General features: G+C 36.4%; 1 protein-coding gene across 2 annotated transcripts; it reads right to left on the reverse strand.

Annotated features, from left to right (window-relative positions):
* Positions 1 to 620: 620 nt before the first annotated feature.
* LOC145950138 (multiple organellar RNA editing factor 8, chloroplastic/mitochondrial-like) lies at positions 621 to 11,204 on the reverse strand. Of its 2 annotated transcripts, XM_083061103.1 has the most exons (5): positions 3,165 to 11,204; positions 2,951 to 3,068; positions 2,590 to 2,687; positions 2,436 to 2,501; positions 719 to 1,290 (listed from the first exon to the last, which is right to left on the reverse strand). In XM_083061103.1, exons 3-5 carry the CDS (start codon positions 2,669 to 2,671, stop codon positions 1,214 to 1,216), a joined length of 225 nt encoding a protein of 74 aa, XP_082917229.1. In that variant the 5' UTR covers positions 2,672 to 2,687; positions 2,951 to 3,068; positions 3,165 to 11,204; the 3' UTR covers positions 719 to 1,213. The 2 variants fall into 2 exon arrangements, 1 of the variants encoding a protein (XP_082917229.1); XR_014428239.1 differs by lacking the exons at positions 2,436 to 2,501; positions 2,590 to 2,687; positions 2,951 to 3,068; positions 3,165 to 11,204 and adding an exon at positions 1,621 to 2,427 and having other exon boundaries at positions 621 to 1,290.
* Between the last annotated feature and the right edge of the window lie 8,980 nt (positions 11,205 to 20,184).

Raw genomic sequence — 20,184 nt, forward strand, 5'->3', positions numbered from 1 at the left:
ACAGGGTGGGTGCACCAGGCGCGGAGACCTATAAAGGTCTTTGTGTGGACGATGTCAGGCGCGGGTTAGCGCGCCGGGCGTGGAGAGACTCACTACTAGAAAAATTAAAATTAGAGAGGGAACAAATCCGTCACTAAATTTGATAAAATCCGTCACAAATCAATTAGTGACGGAATTTGTGACGGAAATGATTCCGTCACAAAATTTGGCGTCACAAAATATTTAGTGACAGATTATTTTCTCCGTCACAATTAGTGACGGAATTAAGGCATCACAAATAGTATAATTTCCGTCACTAATTTCTAATAATAAATGTTTAGAAATTAATAAAAATTCTTTGTGAGGGATTAAATCCCTCGCAATTTGTGAGGGATTAAATCCGTCACAAACTATGATGACTTTAATTAAGTAGAATCCGTCACAATTTGCGAGGGATTAAATCCCTCGCAATTTGTGAGGGATTAAATCCGTCACAAACTGTGATGACTTTAATTAAGTAGAATCCGTCACAATTTGCGACGGATTTTATCCGTCACTAACTGGGATGAATCCCTCACTAACTGTTGATGACTAAATTTGAGGAAACCATTGTTTTTAAGAGTCTGGTAATCGATTACCTATACATGTAATCGATTACCAGACAATGAAATTCAAAATTTACTTATTAAAAGGTGCTCTGGTAATCGATTACCAAGTATTGTAATCGATTACCAGAGCCTATTATTCTGAACTAAACAATAACATTTGTCTTCTGAAATTTAATAACAAGTAACTAAGTGTGCTATATAATCCTATCAGATGCAAACAATCATTGAAAAATGCGTTTATAGTATGTTAATGGAACAATTATTGATTCAAGATCTTGCGTATTTAATTTGTACAATTAATCAACTGTATATAATAACTCATTACTATTTTCCAACATATTATATTTTATTCTAAGACTATTCATGAACAATTGTTGACTAAAATATTTTTTTTTTCATTCGAATACAGTGCAGAATAAAGTTTTTAGTAATACATAATACAAAATTATAATAAACTAATTTTTAAATTTATGTACATTATCACATTAAAAAAACTGTATGCTAATCTAAGATAGAGTTTTTTACTCAATGAGACAAGGAAGTTAACACTCAGTTGTACATTTTGGAAGATTTGTTTTTCCTCCATGCTAACATTCCACACAGCTACTCCCATGCAGAGCACCTTCTTAAGCTGGAATAGCCTTACTCTCATTAACCTTTGACTCGAGAGTTTCTTGGTGAGTCACAAGTGTTGGGAACTTCCCTGCAAAGTGGTGCAAAATATCAGAATTAGGTTCAGCTAAAGCAATATTGAAATCAGAAACCCAAAATATAACAATTCTAAAAAGCAGGGAATCAAATTAAAAGCAAGGGATAATAGAACCAATTCAAAAGGATAACCAAAGCCACTTAAAAAAATTATGTAGTTAGTGTTTAAAAACATCCAAGTAAATAAAATATAGCGCAATGTGACCAGAAATTAACAAGAACACAGCAATGTATTATGTGAACTGATCAGAACAAGCAAATCTCCAAGTACACTCTAGAACATCCAAGAGGATCAAAATCGTAAACCCAAAACAATAAAACGTGCCTGCCTTGTTGAGACCAGGTCCCAAGAGACGAGGAATTTGCTTGATCCTGCCACCATCTTGTTAAACAGCTGCTAGCAGTGCTATAACATTCTAAATTCTTGCATAAATAATTATTTGAAATGACAATAGTACTTGAAAGCAAACCAGAGAATAACTTGGAGTTCAAATTAGGTTAATAGGTGAGCTTCCAACACAACAAAAGTACCAATCCAATTGCTAGATGTTAAAAAAATTGAACTTGACAGTTAACTATGTGTACGTTTCACTTTTAGAGATGTTGCAAATATAGTTACTCGATCGTTAGATAATTGATATGCATAAAGGCCAAGAATTAATCATCCAAGTACCTAAAGTTACCTTTGAAAAATAAGCAATTTTCTAAATTTATGCTATCACAAACAAGCACATAATGCAACTGCTACTTGTAGAATAAACTACAATGATACTCAACTCGAAGCTATAGAAAAAAGGAAAATTGTGTGAGGATGTATCTAATGAAAAAGTTATTTTGACTAGTGAGGGAAACCAATTTTAACCATACAACTACAAATGGATGATTGAAATTAATAGGTCACATGATCATCCCAAAAAGTACATGATTTTTATAATTTAAACTTAATCACTCATGATAAAGATTTAATGGCCAATACCTGTTCCTGTCAATCACACACACAAAAATATCATCGATGTCTCTCATAGCAGTATCATAAGCTTGGCGGTTCAATATCTTAGACAAGTCAATTTCAAAATATGAGGCACCACTAGGCCCTAAGGTAACTACAATAAAGCACGGTGACATAACAAGAAATTTTACCTCCATAATCCTTCTCCTTGACATTCAAATAAGAATCAGGAACCACCCACCGAACTCCCGACAATTCTGCATTTCCAAAAAAACCACAAACCGAATAAACCCTCACTAGCAAAAAACACATGCAAAACACTTAAAGCTCAAAAACAACATATACCTTTAATCTTGTAAGAAAGCTCTTGAGACACAAGCGCACCAAACGCAAAGTAGTGCCTAGTCGAAACAGAATATATCTTCATCCGGGCTTCCTCTTCACTGCAAAAACCAAACCAACCACACTAAATAATCAAAATCCAAAACACACAAGATGCATATTTTACATCGGTTCTACATCGGTTCTCTCACTATTAGCCAAATAGAAGTCATTTTCAATTTTTAGTTTTCTATTTCTACCTAACCCATGATTTTTAAAGTTAAAATACGAAAAATTTTGAATGGATAATTGAATTATAATAATAGTACTAAAAATCAATTTCTATCTTAGTATTGATTAAAAGTTTCCTCTGAGTATTATTTACCTATAGTTCCACCCAATTCAATAACACAAACATCAGTTGGCCCTTCTTTCCCATCAACTGGTATCTTTGCAACACGTTCTATCCACTCTTGGATAGCATCTGTAATGTGTGGAGCAACCTACAAACAAAGGAAAAGCAAAATGAAATCAAGGCACCAACAACAATTACAAAAGCTTCAAAGAGGAGAAATCAGAATCAGAATGATTAAACATACCTGAACAGTCTTTCCAAGATAATCTCCTCTTCTCACCTTCTCAATAATAGACTACAAACATTCATAATAAAATAACCATTAAGAAACATCAGGAAAAGCTAGTTAGAAATATTAAATACGAATCATTCATAGCCTTCTAAGTTCTACTAACAGTTTAAGCTTTTGCAAAGTTAGGCCTTTCAACCATACAGTTAAGTGTCCAATACTTTACACCCCTGTTCCACAGATTAAATTAATTTTCATCTCAAGATAGAGAGCCAGTGCTTTGTGCAAATTTCAAGTTCAAACCCAAAAAATAGCTTGTGTTTCAGGGTGTGCTCGAGAAAATGAAACTTTCTTATAACCAAATTCGTATGGTGGGTGGGAACGGAGATGATAAACTTACGAGTCAACTTTCAATACAACTTCACTAAAAATTATCTATGAATTTTTTTTCTCCATTAAGATGTTAACCATTTTCTGAGAAAGCTATTAAAGGCATGGTAGATCTAATTAACAAGCACCTCGTTCTCCCCATTCCAATTTGAAAAATATCAACATAAAATTTACAAGTGAGTTCTTTCCAAGAAATTACCAATCAAGGAAATAAGATCGGTAGCTTCTATTTCTACTGCAGAATCAACAAGCAAATGTATGTCGTACATTCCATTTTACACTGATTCAAGAAAGAAGAACGAAAAAAGCAAACATATAAATGACATATGCTACCTCAAGAAAGCCAAGAACTTAGAGTGCAAGAACAAATTAGGGCAAATGTCAGCACCTGGTGAAATTATAAAAAAAAATCCCAAAATAATTTGCAAGTTAACTTACAAATCTTTTACTTTTCCCTTTGGCGAAGAACTCGTGCAAGACCAATACCACATTTCGAGACAGCTCCTCGGAGAGGTTTGTGGATTTGGTGCACCACTCGCGAGAGCTCCTTCGAGACTGGGCGTTTGTGGATTTGGATTACTAGAAGAGCCTACGATAGTGTGTGTTGAATGTCGCGAGAGAGATGCTGTCTCGAGAGGTTGTGTGCGTTTGTAGGAATCGATGATTTCGTCGCGGGTGGGGTCGCCTTCGGGCTTCTCCATGACGACGAGCCAGTGTTCGAAGTCGCAGCCGTCGAGGAGGATGGTTTCCTTGGGGGGCGGTTGGACCAGTTGGGGTTGGGGTCGTTGAGGGAGGAGGTGGTGGCGCGTGTGGAGAGGGCGCGGATGGAGGGGGTGGCGGGGAGGAGGAGGCAGCGGAGGGAGGGGGAGGCCGCGAGGGAGATGCGGCGGAGGAAGGAGAGGGCGGAGAGGGAGGGAGGAGCGGTGGCGGAGAGGGAGAGGGAGCGGGAGAGGAAGGGGGTTAGGGTTAGGCTTTTCTTTCAGCTTTCACTTATAAAACACTCTTGCTTCTAGAAAAATACTTGCTTCCTTACCACAACCAAAACTAAAGTGTGTAAAATATCTTATCTTTTCTACATTTTATTTTTCATTTTTATTAACTCATCTCTTATACTTCATCCATGATTATTATTTTATTTTTCTTATAGTTTTATAAATTTTATTTTTTATTTTTAATTTTTATATTTGATAGCTAACTCTCTCCACAGGGATCTCTCAATGTTTAGGGATTCATTTATTAGTTCTAATTAAGTGGAATTGTTTATGCTTTAGGGAAATTTTATTAACTTTACCTTTGAAGAAGCAAATTTCACCTAGAGTGCCCAAATATTTTTCTCCACATTGCTAACTGCTAACTGCTAATGTCTTGTTCTACGGAAGCCGGCTGGGATGGAAAGATAGTGAATGAGTCGTACCAATGGGTAGAGAAGGTAGTGGCGTTCTAGCCAGAGGTGAAGCAGTGGCAATCCGCTGTCAGGGATGGGATACAGGCACACCGCTGCTGATCTTCTCCAATTTCACCTAGGGTTTTAGAGGGAAACTAAAAATTAATTAAATATTTTTATCAAAGATATTGATACAGATTTTAGATTTTATTTACTATGTTTTATAATCAAAATAAATCCAATATTAAATCAAAACATAATAAAAATTATAATAAAATCACAATAAATTTTCTAATATTAAATTTAGTCTATATTAAAATTAATTAAATATTAGTATTTAAGAAATTGTTACAGATTTTAAATATATATTTTAAAGTTTTTATTTTATTAAATTAATTGAAAATAAATTATATTTGATCACTTTTTAATAAAATAAGTGAATGATAATGAATTAACTAAAATTCTAAAATATATTTTAATTAAAAATAATTTTTTGGTAAATACGGTAACTAAAAAGTATTATAATAAATAATTAAATTAAAAAAGAATAAATTTTATAATGATTATTTTTTTAATGATGTTAAATTAAATATTCTAATTATTTTATAATAAATTAAAATGAAAATATAATAAAATATGTTAACTGATATTTTAAATAAAATATATTAAAATATTATAATCAAAAGAAATTTAATATTAAATCAAAATATTATATAAATCATAACTAAAATTATCATAAATATTCTGATATTAAATTTATTATATATTAAAATTAATTACATATTTGTATCAAAGAAATTGCTCTAGATTTTAGATTTTATTTATTATGTTTTATAATAAATAAAATTCAATATTAAATCAAAAGATTATAACAATCATAACTCAAATCCAGGTAAATATCTTTCACCATCAAAAGAAATCCAATATTAAATCAAAAGATCATAAAAATTATAACTAAAATATTTATAAATTTGCTAATATTAAATTTATTATATATTAAAATTAATTAATTAAATATTTATATTTAAGAAATTATTACAGATTTTAAATATATATTTTAAAGTTTTTATTTTATTAAATTAATTAAAAATTAATTATATTTTATCACTTTTTAATCAAGTGAGTGAATGATAATGAATTAACTAAAATTCTAAAATATATTTTAATTAAAAATAATATTTTGGTAAATACGGTAACTAAAAAGTATTATAATAAATAATTAAATTAAAAAAGAATAAATTTTATAATGATTATTTTTTTAATGATGTTAAATTAAATATTCTAATTATTTTATAATAAATTAAAATGAAAATATAATAAAATATGTTAACTGATATTTTAAATAAAATATATTAAAATATTATAATCAAAAGAAATTTAATATTAAATCAAAATATTATATAAATCATAACTAAAATTATCATAAATATTCTGATATTAAATTTATTATATATTAAAATTAATTACATATTTGTATCAAAGAAATTTCTCTAGATTTTAGATTTTATTTATTATGTTTTATAATAAATAAAATTCAATATTAAATCAAAAGATTATAACAATCATAACTCAAATCCACGTAAATATCTTTCACCATCAAAAGAAATCCAATATTAAATCAAAAGATAATAAAAATTATAACTAAAATATTTATAAATTTTCTAATATTAAATTTAGTATATATTAAAATTAATTAATTTAAATATTTGTATTTAAGAAATTGTTACAAATTTTAGATATATATTTTAAAGTTTTTATTTTATTAAATTAATTAAAAATTAATTATATTTTATCACTTTTTAATCAAGTGAGTGAATGATAATGAATTAACTAAAATTCTAAAATATATTTTAATTAAAAATAGTTTTTTGGTAAATACGGTAACTAAAAAGTATTATAATCAATAACTTACAAATCTTAATTATATATTATCTTTAATATAAATTTTACTCAATTCATTAAATCTCTAAAAATTATTATATAACATCTTAAAGAAGTTATTTCTTAAAACATATCATTATTCGAATTCATTGAATGTTTAATGTTAATTATAATTAAGATCTTATTATATAAAAACTTATTATATAATATATCTTAAATAAGTTATTTCTTAATCATATATATATATATAAGTGATTTGTAATGTACGAATTTTTATTATTTATATATACTTTATTTTAGTTATATCATTATTCAATATAAAATTTTTAATACATTTCCTCACATTTTGAGTGTAACATTTATAAAACTCTAAATATATAAATGCACTTAATACCAGAAAATTTTGATAAAGGGTAATACAATAAATTCAACAATAAAATATTAATATAAACTTTAATATAAATCTTAATTAAAAATACTTAAGTGTCACTCTCCTTCTTTGTATGATACTCTATATATAGTTAACTTGGCCGGTTCCCTCTAGCATTTAATATTGCATTTAAGTTTTATCTAAAAATAAATATATTATCCATTATCTTGTCAACACATTTCTAAAAAGTGAAGAAGACGAAAGGGAGGATTTATTTTATTATTTATTTTCAAAAAATTTTAAACAAATTTTACATTAAATTATTAATTATAGCCATTTTTTAACTAAGTTATTTAATTTTAGTTTTTATAATCATTTTATTATTATTTTTATACTGAATTTAAATTTATTCCGTAACAGTAGACGGAACGGGCCGTTTCAAAAGTGAAACGGGCCGTTCCGGAATAACAAAAATGCCCTATATTAGAGAAGCAGAACGGGCCGTTCTGCTGGTTGTCGCCACCGGCCCGAAACGGGCTTTCGGCATTCGCGAAGGATGGTTGGACTCTTTTATTTGTTTAAAAATATGGATTGCTAGAATGACTTATTCTCAAACTAAGACCTTGTCAAACGAGCAATTTTATTAAAAGGCTCACCAATCCATGTTAATCCCAAGCGGGACCCTCCATGGATTAGCGGTTTTCATAAAAAGGAAGGGTTCATGGAGTCGCCACCAATGTTTTACTCAAAACATTGGAAAAAGAAGTTTAAGGCAATCGATTCAAAAATCGACTTCGGCCATTACAACCAGAGTCGGGTAAGGGAGTCGGTTACGCGTGGGGAAGGTGTTAGCACCCCACAGCGCCCCTTTCGGGTTCCCTATGACAGATTATTTCTAAAAATAATAGTTCAAAATTACTAAATTACCCCTATTTATTCTAAGCAATTATAAATTAACTATCTACATGATGACAGTTTAATATGCACACAGAAAGCAGTAAAAGAAGGGATTTTTAGAAAAGAAACCTCTTGAAGCGTGCTTTTTATATATCAAGTAAAACTGGGAAGCTTTTTGGCGTTCCCTCGCTCTACAAGCCCGCTCACTCCTCCCTAAAAAATAATTTTTGACTTGGAAATCCGATGGATTTCCCTTCGACTTAGTTCGAGACTCAAGCAAAATGCTCAGAACTCAAAAACTTCGTCGGATCAACTCTCCGAGTGATTTCTAGGCAGAGCACTGCTCAAAAAAACCCAGAATACTCAAGAAGAGGGTTAAAACTGTGTGTAAAAGTGTCCTATGACGTCAAAATGACGCCATATTTATAGGGAACAGGCGCAATACGGGCTATGGAATCAATACGGCCGTATTGAAATTTTTGAACTTCAATACGGCCGTATTGAGTTCAATACGGCCGTATTGAAATTCAGAAATTTCAATGCGCCCGTATTGAGTTCACTGCGGCTGTATTGAAGCTTCAATACGGCCGTATTGATTTCAGTACGGCCGTATTGAAGTTTCAGAAACTTTAATACGCCGTATTGAGTTCACTGCGGCCGTGTTGAAGCTTCAATACGGCCGTATTAAGTTTAGTACGGCCGTATTGGGCTTCATTCCCTCCACTTCCTTATTTTAAGCTACTCTAAGACCTCTAAACCTACAGATAGCCATCCTATGGTCTTCTAGGAGTCCTTCTGGCTAACTCTCCTTCGATCTTTGAGGGTCTTCGAGTTTTATTTCCGACCCGGACAATTTTAGGGGTCTACAGCTGCCCCCCCTTTACTTAGTCGGACGGCCTTTTGGTGTACCGGCTGACAAGTAAAGGAGTTGACCCAATTGTCCGGGTGATGTGCCGACCTTCTGACTTGTAATGTCTTCCGGTGGAAAATTGTTGAGTAGCCTCTCCAGGTGGGTGCATACCTCGGCGCTTCTGACATCCTCGGTAGCTGAGTTTACCCTCTCCAGGGTCAACTTCACTCGACGCCCGAGCTGGAAGTTGAACACCGACGTGCCTCTGGCGACGCTGGTGATTGAGTACCGTCTCTCCAGACCTAGCCTCACTCGACGCCCGAGCCGGAAGCTAGACACCAGTGTTTTAACATCACTGATGATTGAGTATTGCCTCTCCAGGCCCAACCTCACTCGCCGCCCGAGCCGGAAGTTGGACACCAACGCACCTCTGATGACGCTGATGGTTGAGTACCGTCTCTCCAGACCTAGCTTCACTCGACGCCCGAGCCGGAAGCTAGACACCAGTGTGTTAACATCACCCTGATGATTGAGTACCGCCTCTCCAGGCTCTGCCGCTTAACATTTGGCAGTTGAGTTTGCCCTCTCCAGGGTCTGCGTCTTAACATCGGCAGGTGAGTTTACCCTCTCCAGGGACTGCGTCTTAACATCGGCAGCTGAGTTTACCCTCTCCAAGGACTGCGTCTTAACATCGGCAGCTGAGTTTGCCCTCTCCAGGGACTGCGTCCGTGTCTTCTGATCACTTCGGCAATGCGAGTTTACCCTCTCCAGGGATTTGAGATGATTTTTGTCTCCACAGTCCACTATGCTGCTTCGACAGTTTTTTCTGATTTTGTGCCGCTGAGGGCTGGATAACGCAGGGATCCGTCTAGGGGATGTGCAGTCATTCATAGGTTCCTGTGCCCCAACTTGCATTGCATTGTTGGTACCCATGGGGAATTTCTGAATCCTTGGGGTGTGGACACAGATGCTCTCTCTTTGAGTTGAGCGATGCCTTATGTTTGGCTGACGTCCTTTGACGTTGGTGGAGTATCCCGGTTGTCCTTATTCGGGTGACTCTTTTCAATTTTCTGATTTTGTAGCCTCTGTGTAGGCTATTATCTACTAGGGAATTCTGTCATTCATTTCTTGACTGGCCTCTTCTGTTAGGCAGATAATCTTGATGTTCGGTGCTTGGCTGGATGCCGCATTCCGCTTGGGGAATATTTATTGAGATTTTTTATTTTTTCTCCTTTTGTGGGGATGCCTCTTGAGTAGGCGATTGGGGATTTGGGGATCTTGTGTATCCCAGAGTATTATTTAGGAAGCCTCTGCAGGCTTAGTCTCACTCAACGCTTGAGTCGGAGAGTTATCTTCCACTGAAGAAGTTTTAAAGTCCTTTGACTTGAATATACTGCTTGGATGATCATACTTCCATTGGAGATTTTGACGATCTTGCTTGATAGCTCTTGCTGGGGATTTTGAATCCAAGAGCATGAGTTGAGGTTCCCTCTGGGGAGTATTATTTCTGCGAGCCTCTCCAGGCTCAATTATTCTGTTTACTGAGGAGTATTGTTTCGGCAAGCCTCTCCAGGCTCAGTTATTCTGTACAAACTGATGAGTATTGTTTCGGCAAGCCTCTCCAGGCTCGGTTATTCTGCGGGATTTCGGCAAGCCTCTCCAGGCTCAGTTATTCTGTGCAATCTTTTTGTTGGATTTTCTATATCCTTGCCTTTTTCATTTTCGGCTTTTTCTGTATTTTGCCTTTTCTTCTGATTTGGCTTTTGCTGACTGCTGTCATACACAAGCAATTTTCTATTTTTCTATTTTATGCGATTGCTTCATGATAAGGTCTTTGAATGTACAACTAATGTGTGTGATGCACGAAATGCAAGCTTTATTATTTGTTTATTATATATTTTTTTTTAGAAAGATGAATGGCTCTCCCTATCCTCTTCTTCTATTTAGAGGAACTTCTGTCATTGACGCGAGGGAATATTTTCGTGAGCCTTTGAATGCAGGAGTTTAAAGATTTTATAGGAACCCCTCCAGTTTTCTTTTATTGACCGATTATTAAGAGTTTCGTACAATTTTTAGAAACATCAATTTAAAGGCATAATCACAAGGTCAAGAGAGAAAAGAAACAAATGGATATTTTATTGATATTCAAATGTTTATACAGAAAGATTTACAAAGGGATTTTCTGAAGAATGGCTGGCCAGGGTAGGCTGTACATTTTTGGCTTAAACAATTACATCTGTGATTGCTGCCCTTCCCGTTCCCTAGTTGCTTCGGGTGAGATGCCTGAGCCAGGAGTGTAGATGCTGCAAGACGCTTGCTTCTAGAAGATTATCACTTGAAACGCCTTTTCGGTTTTCGATTCAAGTGATCGTTGCTTGCTTTACTTTTTGCATCTTATTCTTTTGCCCCTAATTTTTGCCTAGGACATGTCCTAGCGAGGATAATTTTGCCTTTGTTTTGCCTAGTACCCTTGTACTGGCGGGCTTTTCGTTTTGCCCTAACTTTTGCCTAGGATGCCCTTTTTGGGTTTTCATCCTAGCGGGCTGATGCAAGCAACGTCTTCAAGCATAATACTTCTTTACCACGTCAGCGTTGACTGGGTATCGAAGTTCTTCTCCGTCCATGTCTGTGAGAATCAATGCTCCTCCGGAGAAGGCTCGCTTCACCACGTATGGTCCTTCGTAATTTGGGGCCCACTTTCCGATTTTGTCCTTTTGAGCTGGTAGCAATTTCTTCATCACCAGCTCTCCCTCATGGTAGATTCGAGGATGGACTTTCTTGTCAAAAGCCTTTTTGATCTTCCTTTGGTAGGCTTGACCATGGCATATGGCGTTCAGTCGTTTTTCTTCGATAAGGTTCAATTGGTCGTATCGACTTTGAACCCATTCTGCCTCGGAAAGTTTTGCTTCCATGATTACTCTCAGAGAAGGTATCTCGACTTCAACCGGCAGAACTGCCTCCATTCCATAAACAAGGGAGAATGGAGTAGCTCCTGTGGATGTACGTACTGAAGTCCTATAACCATGGAGAGCGAAGGGTAGCATCTCATGCCAGTCTTTGAATGAGACAACCATCTTTTGTACTATCTTCTTGATATTCTTATTGGCTGCCTCGACTGCCCCATTCATCTTTGGTCGATATGGGGAAGAGTTGTGGTGCTGAATTTTGAACTCTTTGCACAGTTCTTCCACCATCTTATTGTTCAAATTGGATCCATTATCAGTGATGATTTTGTCGGGAATACCGTATCTGCATATGATATTCTTTCTGATGAAGGATGTTACCACCTTTCGGGTCACATGAGCATACGATGCCGCTTCTACCCATTTGGTGAAATAGTCAATGGCCACAAGAATGAACCTATGTCCATTAGATGCCTTTGGCTCAATGGGTCCAATAACATCCATGCCCCACATTGCGAATGGCCAAGGCGAAGCCAACACGTTTAGTGGAGTTGGTGGAACATGAATATTGTCGGCGTATGCTTGACATTTGGGGCATTTTCGAACGTATTGGTAACAATCCTTTTCCATGGTCGACCAATAATATCCCGCCCTAAGGATTTTTCTTTGTCATTGCAGGCCCGGGGATATGGGTACCGAAAACCCCCTCATGTATTTCTCTGATCACATTTTGAGCTTCGACCTGGTCTATACATCTCAACAAGACCGAGTCATAATTCTTTTTGTAGAGGGTTTCTCCAATCAACAGAAATCCCATGGCCCTTCTTCGGATATGCTTTTTATCATTATCGCTAGCCATATCAGGATATTCCCCTTTTGACAGATATTGTTTGATGTCATGGAACCATGGATAATCGTCAACAGCTTCATCTATCAGTAGGCAGAACGCTTGCTTATCGTGCCGCCGGATATTGATGATGGGCATTTCATGCTCCTTATCCAAGGCGAACATCGATGATAGTGTAGCAAGGGCGTCAGCGAACTGATTTTCCTCCCTTGGGATATATTCAAAGACGACATTTTGAAAGAATTGTATCAGGTCTTTGATATGCTCAACATATGGTATCAGCTTAGGATTTCGGACTTCCCATTCACCTCGCAGTTGGTGGATGACTAAAGCCGAATCTCCAAATACTTTGAGCTTTAGGATACCATTGTTGATTGCTGCTTGGATTCCTAACGCGCAAGCCTCGTATTCGGCCATGTTATTTGTACAGTCGAAGTTGAGTCTTGCCGTTAAGGGGATATGCTTTCCTTGTGGGGAGATTAATACTGTTCCAATCCCCTGTCCAAGCATGTTGGAGGCTCCATCAAAATACATGGTCCACGTATCATCCTTAGGATCTTCATGTTGTAAATGCATTATATCCTCATCGGGGAAATCATCCTGAAGGGATTGATAGTCATTGGTCGGCCCGTGTGCTAGGTAATCAGCTAGGGTACTACCTTTGATGGCCTTTTGTGTGACATGTATGATGTCAAATTCTGATAATTGCACTTGCCATCGGGCAATCTTCCCAGTGATTATCGGTTTGTCGAACACGTACTTAATTGGGTCCATTTTGGAAACCAACCAAGTAGTATGCCTAATCATATACTGCCTGAGCCGTTGTGTTGCCCATGCTAACGCACAGCACGTCTTTTCTAGTGGCGTGTAGCGGGTTTCATAATCAAGGAACTTTTTGCTCAGGTAGTAGATGGCTTGTTCTTTCTTCTTTGTTTCATCTTGTTGTCCTAGCACAGCTCCCATGGACTCATCAAGTACCGTTAGATAGAGGATTAATGGTCTTCCCTCGACAGGTGGCACCAACACTGGTGGATTGGCCAAGCACTGTTTGATCTTATCGAAAGCTTGTTGACAATTCTCATCCCAAGATTCGGAATGATTTTTGCGCAACAGCTTGAATATTGGCTTGCACGTGTCAGTCAACTGTGCAATGAACCTTGCGACATAGTTCACCCTGCCAAGGAATCCTCTTATTTCTTTCTCAGTCTTAGGAGGAGGCATTTCCATTATTGCCTTTATTTTATCGGGGTCCACTTCTATGCCTTTTTTGCTGACAATGAACCCAAGAAGCTTACCCGACCGAACTCCGAAAGTACACTTAGCCGGATTTAGCTTAAGCTGATACTTGCGAAGCCGATTGAATAATTTTCTCAAATACTGGATGTGGTTCATTTCGTCTTTTGACTTTGCGATCATGTCATCCACGTATACTTCAATTTCTTTGTGGATCATGTCGTGGAATAACGTCACCATCGCTCGTTGGTAGGTGGCACCCCGCATTTTTCAGTCCAAAAGGCATTACCCTGTAGCAGAAAGTTCCCCAGGGTGTAATGAAAGAAGTTTTCTCGCGGTCTTCTTCATTCATCTTGATTTGATTATACCCCGAGTATCCATCCATAAAGGAATAGAGTGTGTTTGTGGCAGTGTGATCCACAAGTGTATCGATGTGTGGCAAGGGAAAATCGTCCTTTGGACTGGCACGATTCAAATCCCTATAATCAACACACACTCTAACCTTCCCATTCTTTTTGATGACTGGCACAATGTTAGCCAGCCATTCAGGATATTGGGATACGACCAAGAATCCCGCATCTAATTGCTTTTCTACCTCCTCCTTGATCTTTAAAGACCATTCGGGCTTGATTCGTCGAAGCTTTTGTTTGATAGGTCGAAACCCTTCTTTCAATGGCAACTTATGCTCGACGATATTAGAGTCCAATCCGGGCATATCATGGTACGACCATGCAAATACGTCCTTGTATTCCCTCAATAGTTGGATCAATTGTGCCTTTATTTCATCACTGATATGGGTCCCAATGTTGACCTCTTGCAACTCTTGACCCTGCCCCAAATTTACGGTCTCCAATTTCTCTTGATATGGTTGGAGTAGACGAGCTTCTTGATCTAGCAGTCTTTGCAGATCCGGAGAGATGGTCTCCTCATCACTGTCCAACTCAACCCATTCATCCTCGGCTTTCGGATCCCGGTCAGAGCGAGCAATCACAGACATAATTATTTATTGGTTCTGTTTAGGTTTAGAGTTTATTAATATTAATGAGAGAGAGAGAATAGAACAAAATGAGAGAATAATGTGTGAAAAATGCCTCTTTATTGATATATGTATGATGTACAAAACCCTTATTTACATGAAAGGTCCTCATGATCTCGGGTACTGATCATGAGTCCCTAAAAGAAAATTAAGAAAATTAAGGAGAGGCCCTATTGTGGCTTGCCCTTCTCTCTACTCCTGCTTCGGCAGAGGGTTCTTGCTCACGTCGGGCGCTGTCGAATCGAAAGTGACCCACCCAGCATCAATAAGGCCTTGGACCTTGTGTTTGAGAGCTAGACAGTTCTCTGTTGAATGCCCTGGTGCTCCCGAATGGTATAGACATTTGTCTTGTGGTTTGTACCAATCGGGGTAAGGTGGGTCGACCTTTCTCGGTGGAATATAAGCTAGAAGTTGGGCTTCTACTAGCTTCGGCAAGAGATCGCTATAAGTGGTCGGAAGTTTATCAAACTTCTTCACAGGGGTAGATTGCGATCTTCCCGACTTCGAAGTGGAAGAAGACGAAGAGATGGTTATGGCGTTGACTCCTCCCTCTTTCTTCTTCCCAAAGGCCTTCTTAGCTTCATATGGTTGGGAAGGCTTAGCCAGCTTCCCACTTTTGAGTCCTTGTTCCACTCTTTCCCCAATAGTGATGATGTCCGAGAAGAGTGTCGTTGTGTTCCCTATCATTTTATCGTAATAGGGACCAGTCAACGAGTTGATGAATAAGGACACCGTCTCCTTATCCGACAGCGGGGGCTCTATTTGGGCCGCCAACTCCCTCCAACGTTGGGCGTACGCCTTGAAGGATTCATCATTCTTTTTACTCAAGGCTTGAAGATCTGACCTATCGGGTGTTAGGTCGATGTTGTATTTGTAGCGCTTGAGGAAGGCGTCGGCCAACTGCCTCCATGTGTGTACTAGATTTCCATCTAGCTGCATATACCAGTTGAGCGCGGTATCAGCCAAGCTCTCTTGGAAGCAGTGGATCAAGAGCTTTTCATTTGTGGCATATGCAGCCATCTTGCGACAGTACATGGTGAGATGACTTTTGGGGCAAGTCGATCCCACGTACTTTGGGAAATCCGGCACTTTAAATTTAGGAGGGAATTGGATGTCCCTCACTAAACACATGTCGGCGGCATCTTTGATGTCGAAATCATACCCCTCCATAGCCCTTAGCCGATCCTCGAGGGCGTGGAATTGTTCCTTTGATACTTCGGGCTCTTTAATCATAATTCCAGCCCCAAGGGGTACAGCGTGTGGAGGATCTTCTTCATGCTCTTCCTCCTCTCCCTCATGATGGGACCCATGATCACTGTGATGAGATCCATGGATGTTGTGATGACGCATGAGTTCCATCATTTGCGCCATTTGGTCTTTAAGTTGTGAAAGCTCGGTTGTGAGCTTTTTGTTTTGCTCCTCCAATGCTTCCATTTTCTTGATCTTCTTTGCGCGTGTGAGGACAGAGAGATGACCAGCCACTTTCTAAAATGAATTTTTTAACCTAATTAGTTTATTCATGAATACGCTCTTGACATGAGCTTGATAACCCTCCATTTTTAAGGCGCTGCCTTTTTAAAACAGAGTGTTACTACCCTCCTTGACTTATGATCTCTCCTCAACGGAGAATCTCGATAATTATGGGTCTCTTTTACTCATGTCAAGAGGTATTGGTGAACCTAGAATGCATGGTTTATGAGGATGCATGATATCTTTATTGGTAATGATGCACATGCTCCTCACTTTTATTATATTTTCACACATGGTCTTTCCTCTCATGTCATGACATTTTCATGCATGGGGATTATTCTTTAGACCTTATCACGAGGTTATTTATTAATGCACAAACAATTGCACATAAGCATTTACACAAACAATTCACTCATCCACGAACAGTCACGAGCGAATCACGAGGTAGGGGTATCCTGCAGAAAGGTGCATATTCAAGGTAGGTTCTAACTGTTCTCACTAGTCCAAGGCCCCCAAGGTGCCCCCATTATAGGGACCCAATTCCTCTCATCGTAGGTCGATGGAAAGCTCCAACGCACCGTCGGACTCAAGTTCATGGTTATCACCTTGAGTGATGTTTTCCGACAACGGTCTACGGGCACCTATAGACCCATTCGACAACCGGCCGTACTAACATCCACTCCCTATGGTTAATCACTCATGCCCCCGGGTATAGAGGGAACTGTTGTGTGCAAAGGTTTGTGTGCAGTTTTTATTTCAAACAATTGCGTAAATTTAAAAATACAACAGTTATTAAAGCCAAATAGATAAACATGTTATCATACAAGTGAGGGGTAATAAAGTAATTTTTAACTATTATTTGTTAAAAATAATCTGTCACTAAATGGGACTGACTCTTGAGGCTTCCCCAGTGGAGTCGCCATCTGTCGCCACCGGCCCAAACGGGCTTTCGGCATTCGCGAAGGATGGTTGGACTCTTTTATTTGTTTAAAAATATGGATTGCTAGAATGACTTATTCTCAAACTAAGACCTTGTCAAACGAGCAATTTTATTAAAAGGCTCACCAATCCATGTTAATCCCAAGCGGGACCCTCCATGGATTAGCGGTTTTCATAAAAAGGAAGGGTTCATGGAGTCGCCACCAATGTTTTACTCAAAACATTGGAAAAAGAAGTTTAAGGCAATCGATTCAAAAATCGACTTCGGCCATTACAACCAGAGTCGGGTAAGGGAGTCGGTTACGCGTGGGGAAGGTGTTAGCACCCCACAGCGCCCCTTTCGGGTTCCCTATGACAGATTATTTCTAAAAATAATAGTACAAAATTACTAAATTACCCCTATTTATTCTAAGCAATTATAAATTAACTATCTACATGATGACAGTTTAATATGCACACAGAAAGCAGTAAAAGAAGGGATTTTTAGAAAAGAAACCTCTTGAAGCGTGCTTTTTATATATCAAGTAAAACTGGGAAGCTTTTTGGCGTTCCCTCGCTCTACAAGCCCGCTCACTCCTTCCTAAAAAATAATTTTTGACTTGGAAATCCGATGGATTTCCCTTCGACTTAGTTCGAGACTCAAGCAAAATGCTCAGAACTCAAAAACTTCGTCGGATCAACTCTCCGAGTGATTTCTAGGCAGAGCACTGCTCAAAAAAACCCAGAATACTCAAGAAGAGGGTTAAAACTGTGTGTAAAAGTGTCCTATGACGTCAAAATGACGCCATATTTATAGGGAACAGGCGCAATACGGGCTATGGAATCAATACGGCCGTATTAAAATTCAGAAATTTCAATGCGCCCGTATTGAGTTCACTGCGGCTGTATTGAAGCTTCAATACGGCCGTATTGATTTCAGTACGGCCGTATTGAAGTTTCAGAAACTTTAATACGCCGTATTGAGTTCACTGCGGCCGTGTTGAAGCTTCAATACGGCCGTATTAAGTTTAGTACGGCCGTATTGGGCTTCATTCCCTCCACTTCCTTATTTTAAGCTACTCTAAGACCTCTAAACCTACAGATAGCCATCCTATGGTCTTCTAGGAGTCCTTCTGGCTGACTCTCCTTCGATCTTTGAGGGTCTTCGAGTTTTATTTCCGACCCGGACAATTTTAGGGGTCTACACTGGTTATGAGAACGGGCCGTTCTGCTGGTTATGAGAACGGGCCGTTCTGCTTCTCCAGTTTTAGGCATTTTTCTTATTCCGGAACGGCCCGTTTCACTTTTGAAACGGCCCGTTCCGGCCACCAGCAATTTTGAGTTATTACATATTCAACTTATTAAAAATCTAAATTTAAGATATTTCTATTTACCAAATTCATTTTTTTTTATATAAAATAACATAAATATAAATTATCGTTTCAATAATTTCTAAATTCATTTTTAAAAATTTAAATATATAATCATATTTTATTATAAATTCAATTTTAAAATTAGCCTAATTTTGAATTTTGAAATTTATATAATTCTTATGGTTTTTTAATTACAAAAATTCAAATAACTAAATTTATGTTATTTTGAATATTTTATTTAGAAATTTGATTTCATTTGAGTTTTTTCCAAAAAAAAAATTATAAATAAAATCTACAATAAATTATTACATTTAGTCCTTTTTTATAATCTAAATCATGTTTACTCATTTTTAAAAAAAAAATCAATTTAAACTTATTTATAACTTAACTAAAGATAAAAGAAATACAAAGGTTTTGGTCTCCACTTTATTAAAAAATAACCTCCATGTAGTAGTTTTGTTGGTTATCCAATTTTACAGTTTTGTTGGTTTTTATAATAAAAATAAGACATAATTTAAAACAGATAAATTATTGACAGTTGAAAGAGGATGGAGCAAAGCAATTCTTGCATTTCAAAATCAAAGTGTTTAGGGTTTATCGAATATGCATTCCAATTCATCACAGTAGTAGTACTTTCTATTTTCATTCGAATTAAATCTTCGATATAAGGTTCTCAACCTCTCCATGTTCTTGTTAATCGAATTCATAACGACCATGTGTTACTGTCAAACCCATGGTTGAGTCAAGTACTATGGTATTGATAAAAATTTATTCACTAGAGTGTGGGATTGTTTCTCATAATTTGTTAGATATGACTCAATGAAGGGTTTCAAGATATCTTGTTTTCTTACTTTTTTTCCTTCATTTAGAAGCAATTAAAGTTAAAAAAAATAATTAAAAACTTGTAAATTATCCTTGTCACTTTTAAATCTAAATTACATTAATTTATAGTTTGTTTTTAAACATAAAAATAAAGAAATTAAAAGATATTATTTTATTAACATAAAATAAGAAACTTTTAATTTTTTAAATAAAAATTTACACTTTAAAATTATAAAATTATGACATTAGAAAGACATTTTTCAATAAACAACTAAACTAAAAAATAAGAAATCAATAACTTAGAAAAATAAATTGACACTTCTGATTTCTTTACTTTAATTTATAAGTTTTTTTAAAATTTATTATATTATAATTAAATTATTAAATTAAAAAATAAATATTTTAAACTTTTCTAATTACACATTCATTTTTAACTTTTTTAGCTAAAAAATTATATGCTTAATTGTATTTTTGATCTTTTAAGTATTGCAATTGTGCAATTTTGATCCCTAAGATTTTAATTGGGTAATTTTAGATTGCAATTGTGCAATTTTAGTTCTTCAATTTTTAATTGAACAATTTTAGTCTATTAAATATCATAATTGTGTGATTTTAGTCTCTCTCATTAAAAATTTCATAATTTTACTATATATACATATAT

Source organism: Cajanus cajan, chromosome 1 (genome assembly GCF_000230855.2).
Source record: "Cajanus cajan strain Asha chromosome 1, NIPB_CcT2T_4, whole genome shotgun sequence".
In the NCBI taxonomy this organism is placed as follows: Eukaryota; Viridiplantae; Streptophyta; class Magnoliopsida; order Fabales; family Fabaceae; genus Cajanus; species Cajanus cajan.

Bases quoted from the DNA above. Each gene is read 5' to 3' on its own strand.
- LOC145950138 (XM_083061103.1), bottom strand. From the start codon at position 2,671: ATGAAGATATATTCTGTTTCGACTAGGCACTACTTTGCGTTTGGTGCG. The intron at 2,502-2,589 runs GTATATGTTGTT...TTGGAAATGCAG, and splicing joins GCTTTCTTACAAGATTAAAG to AATTGTCGGGAGTTCGGTGG. The intron at 1,291-2,435 runs GTAAAATTTCTT...ACCACTTTGCAG, and splicing joins CAAGGAGAAGGATTATGGAG to GGAAGTTCCCAACACTTGTG.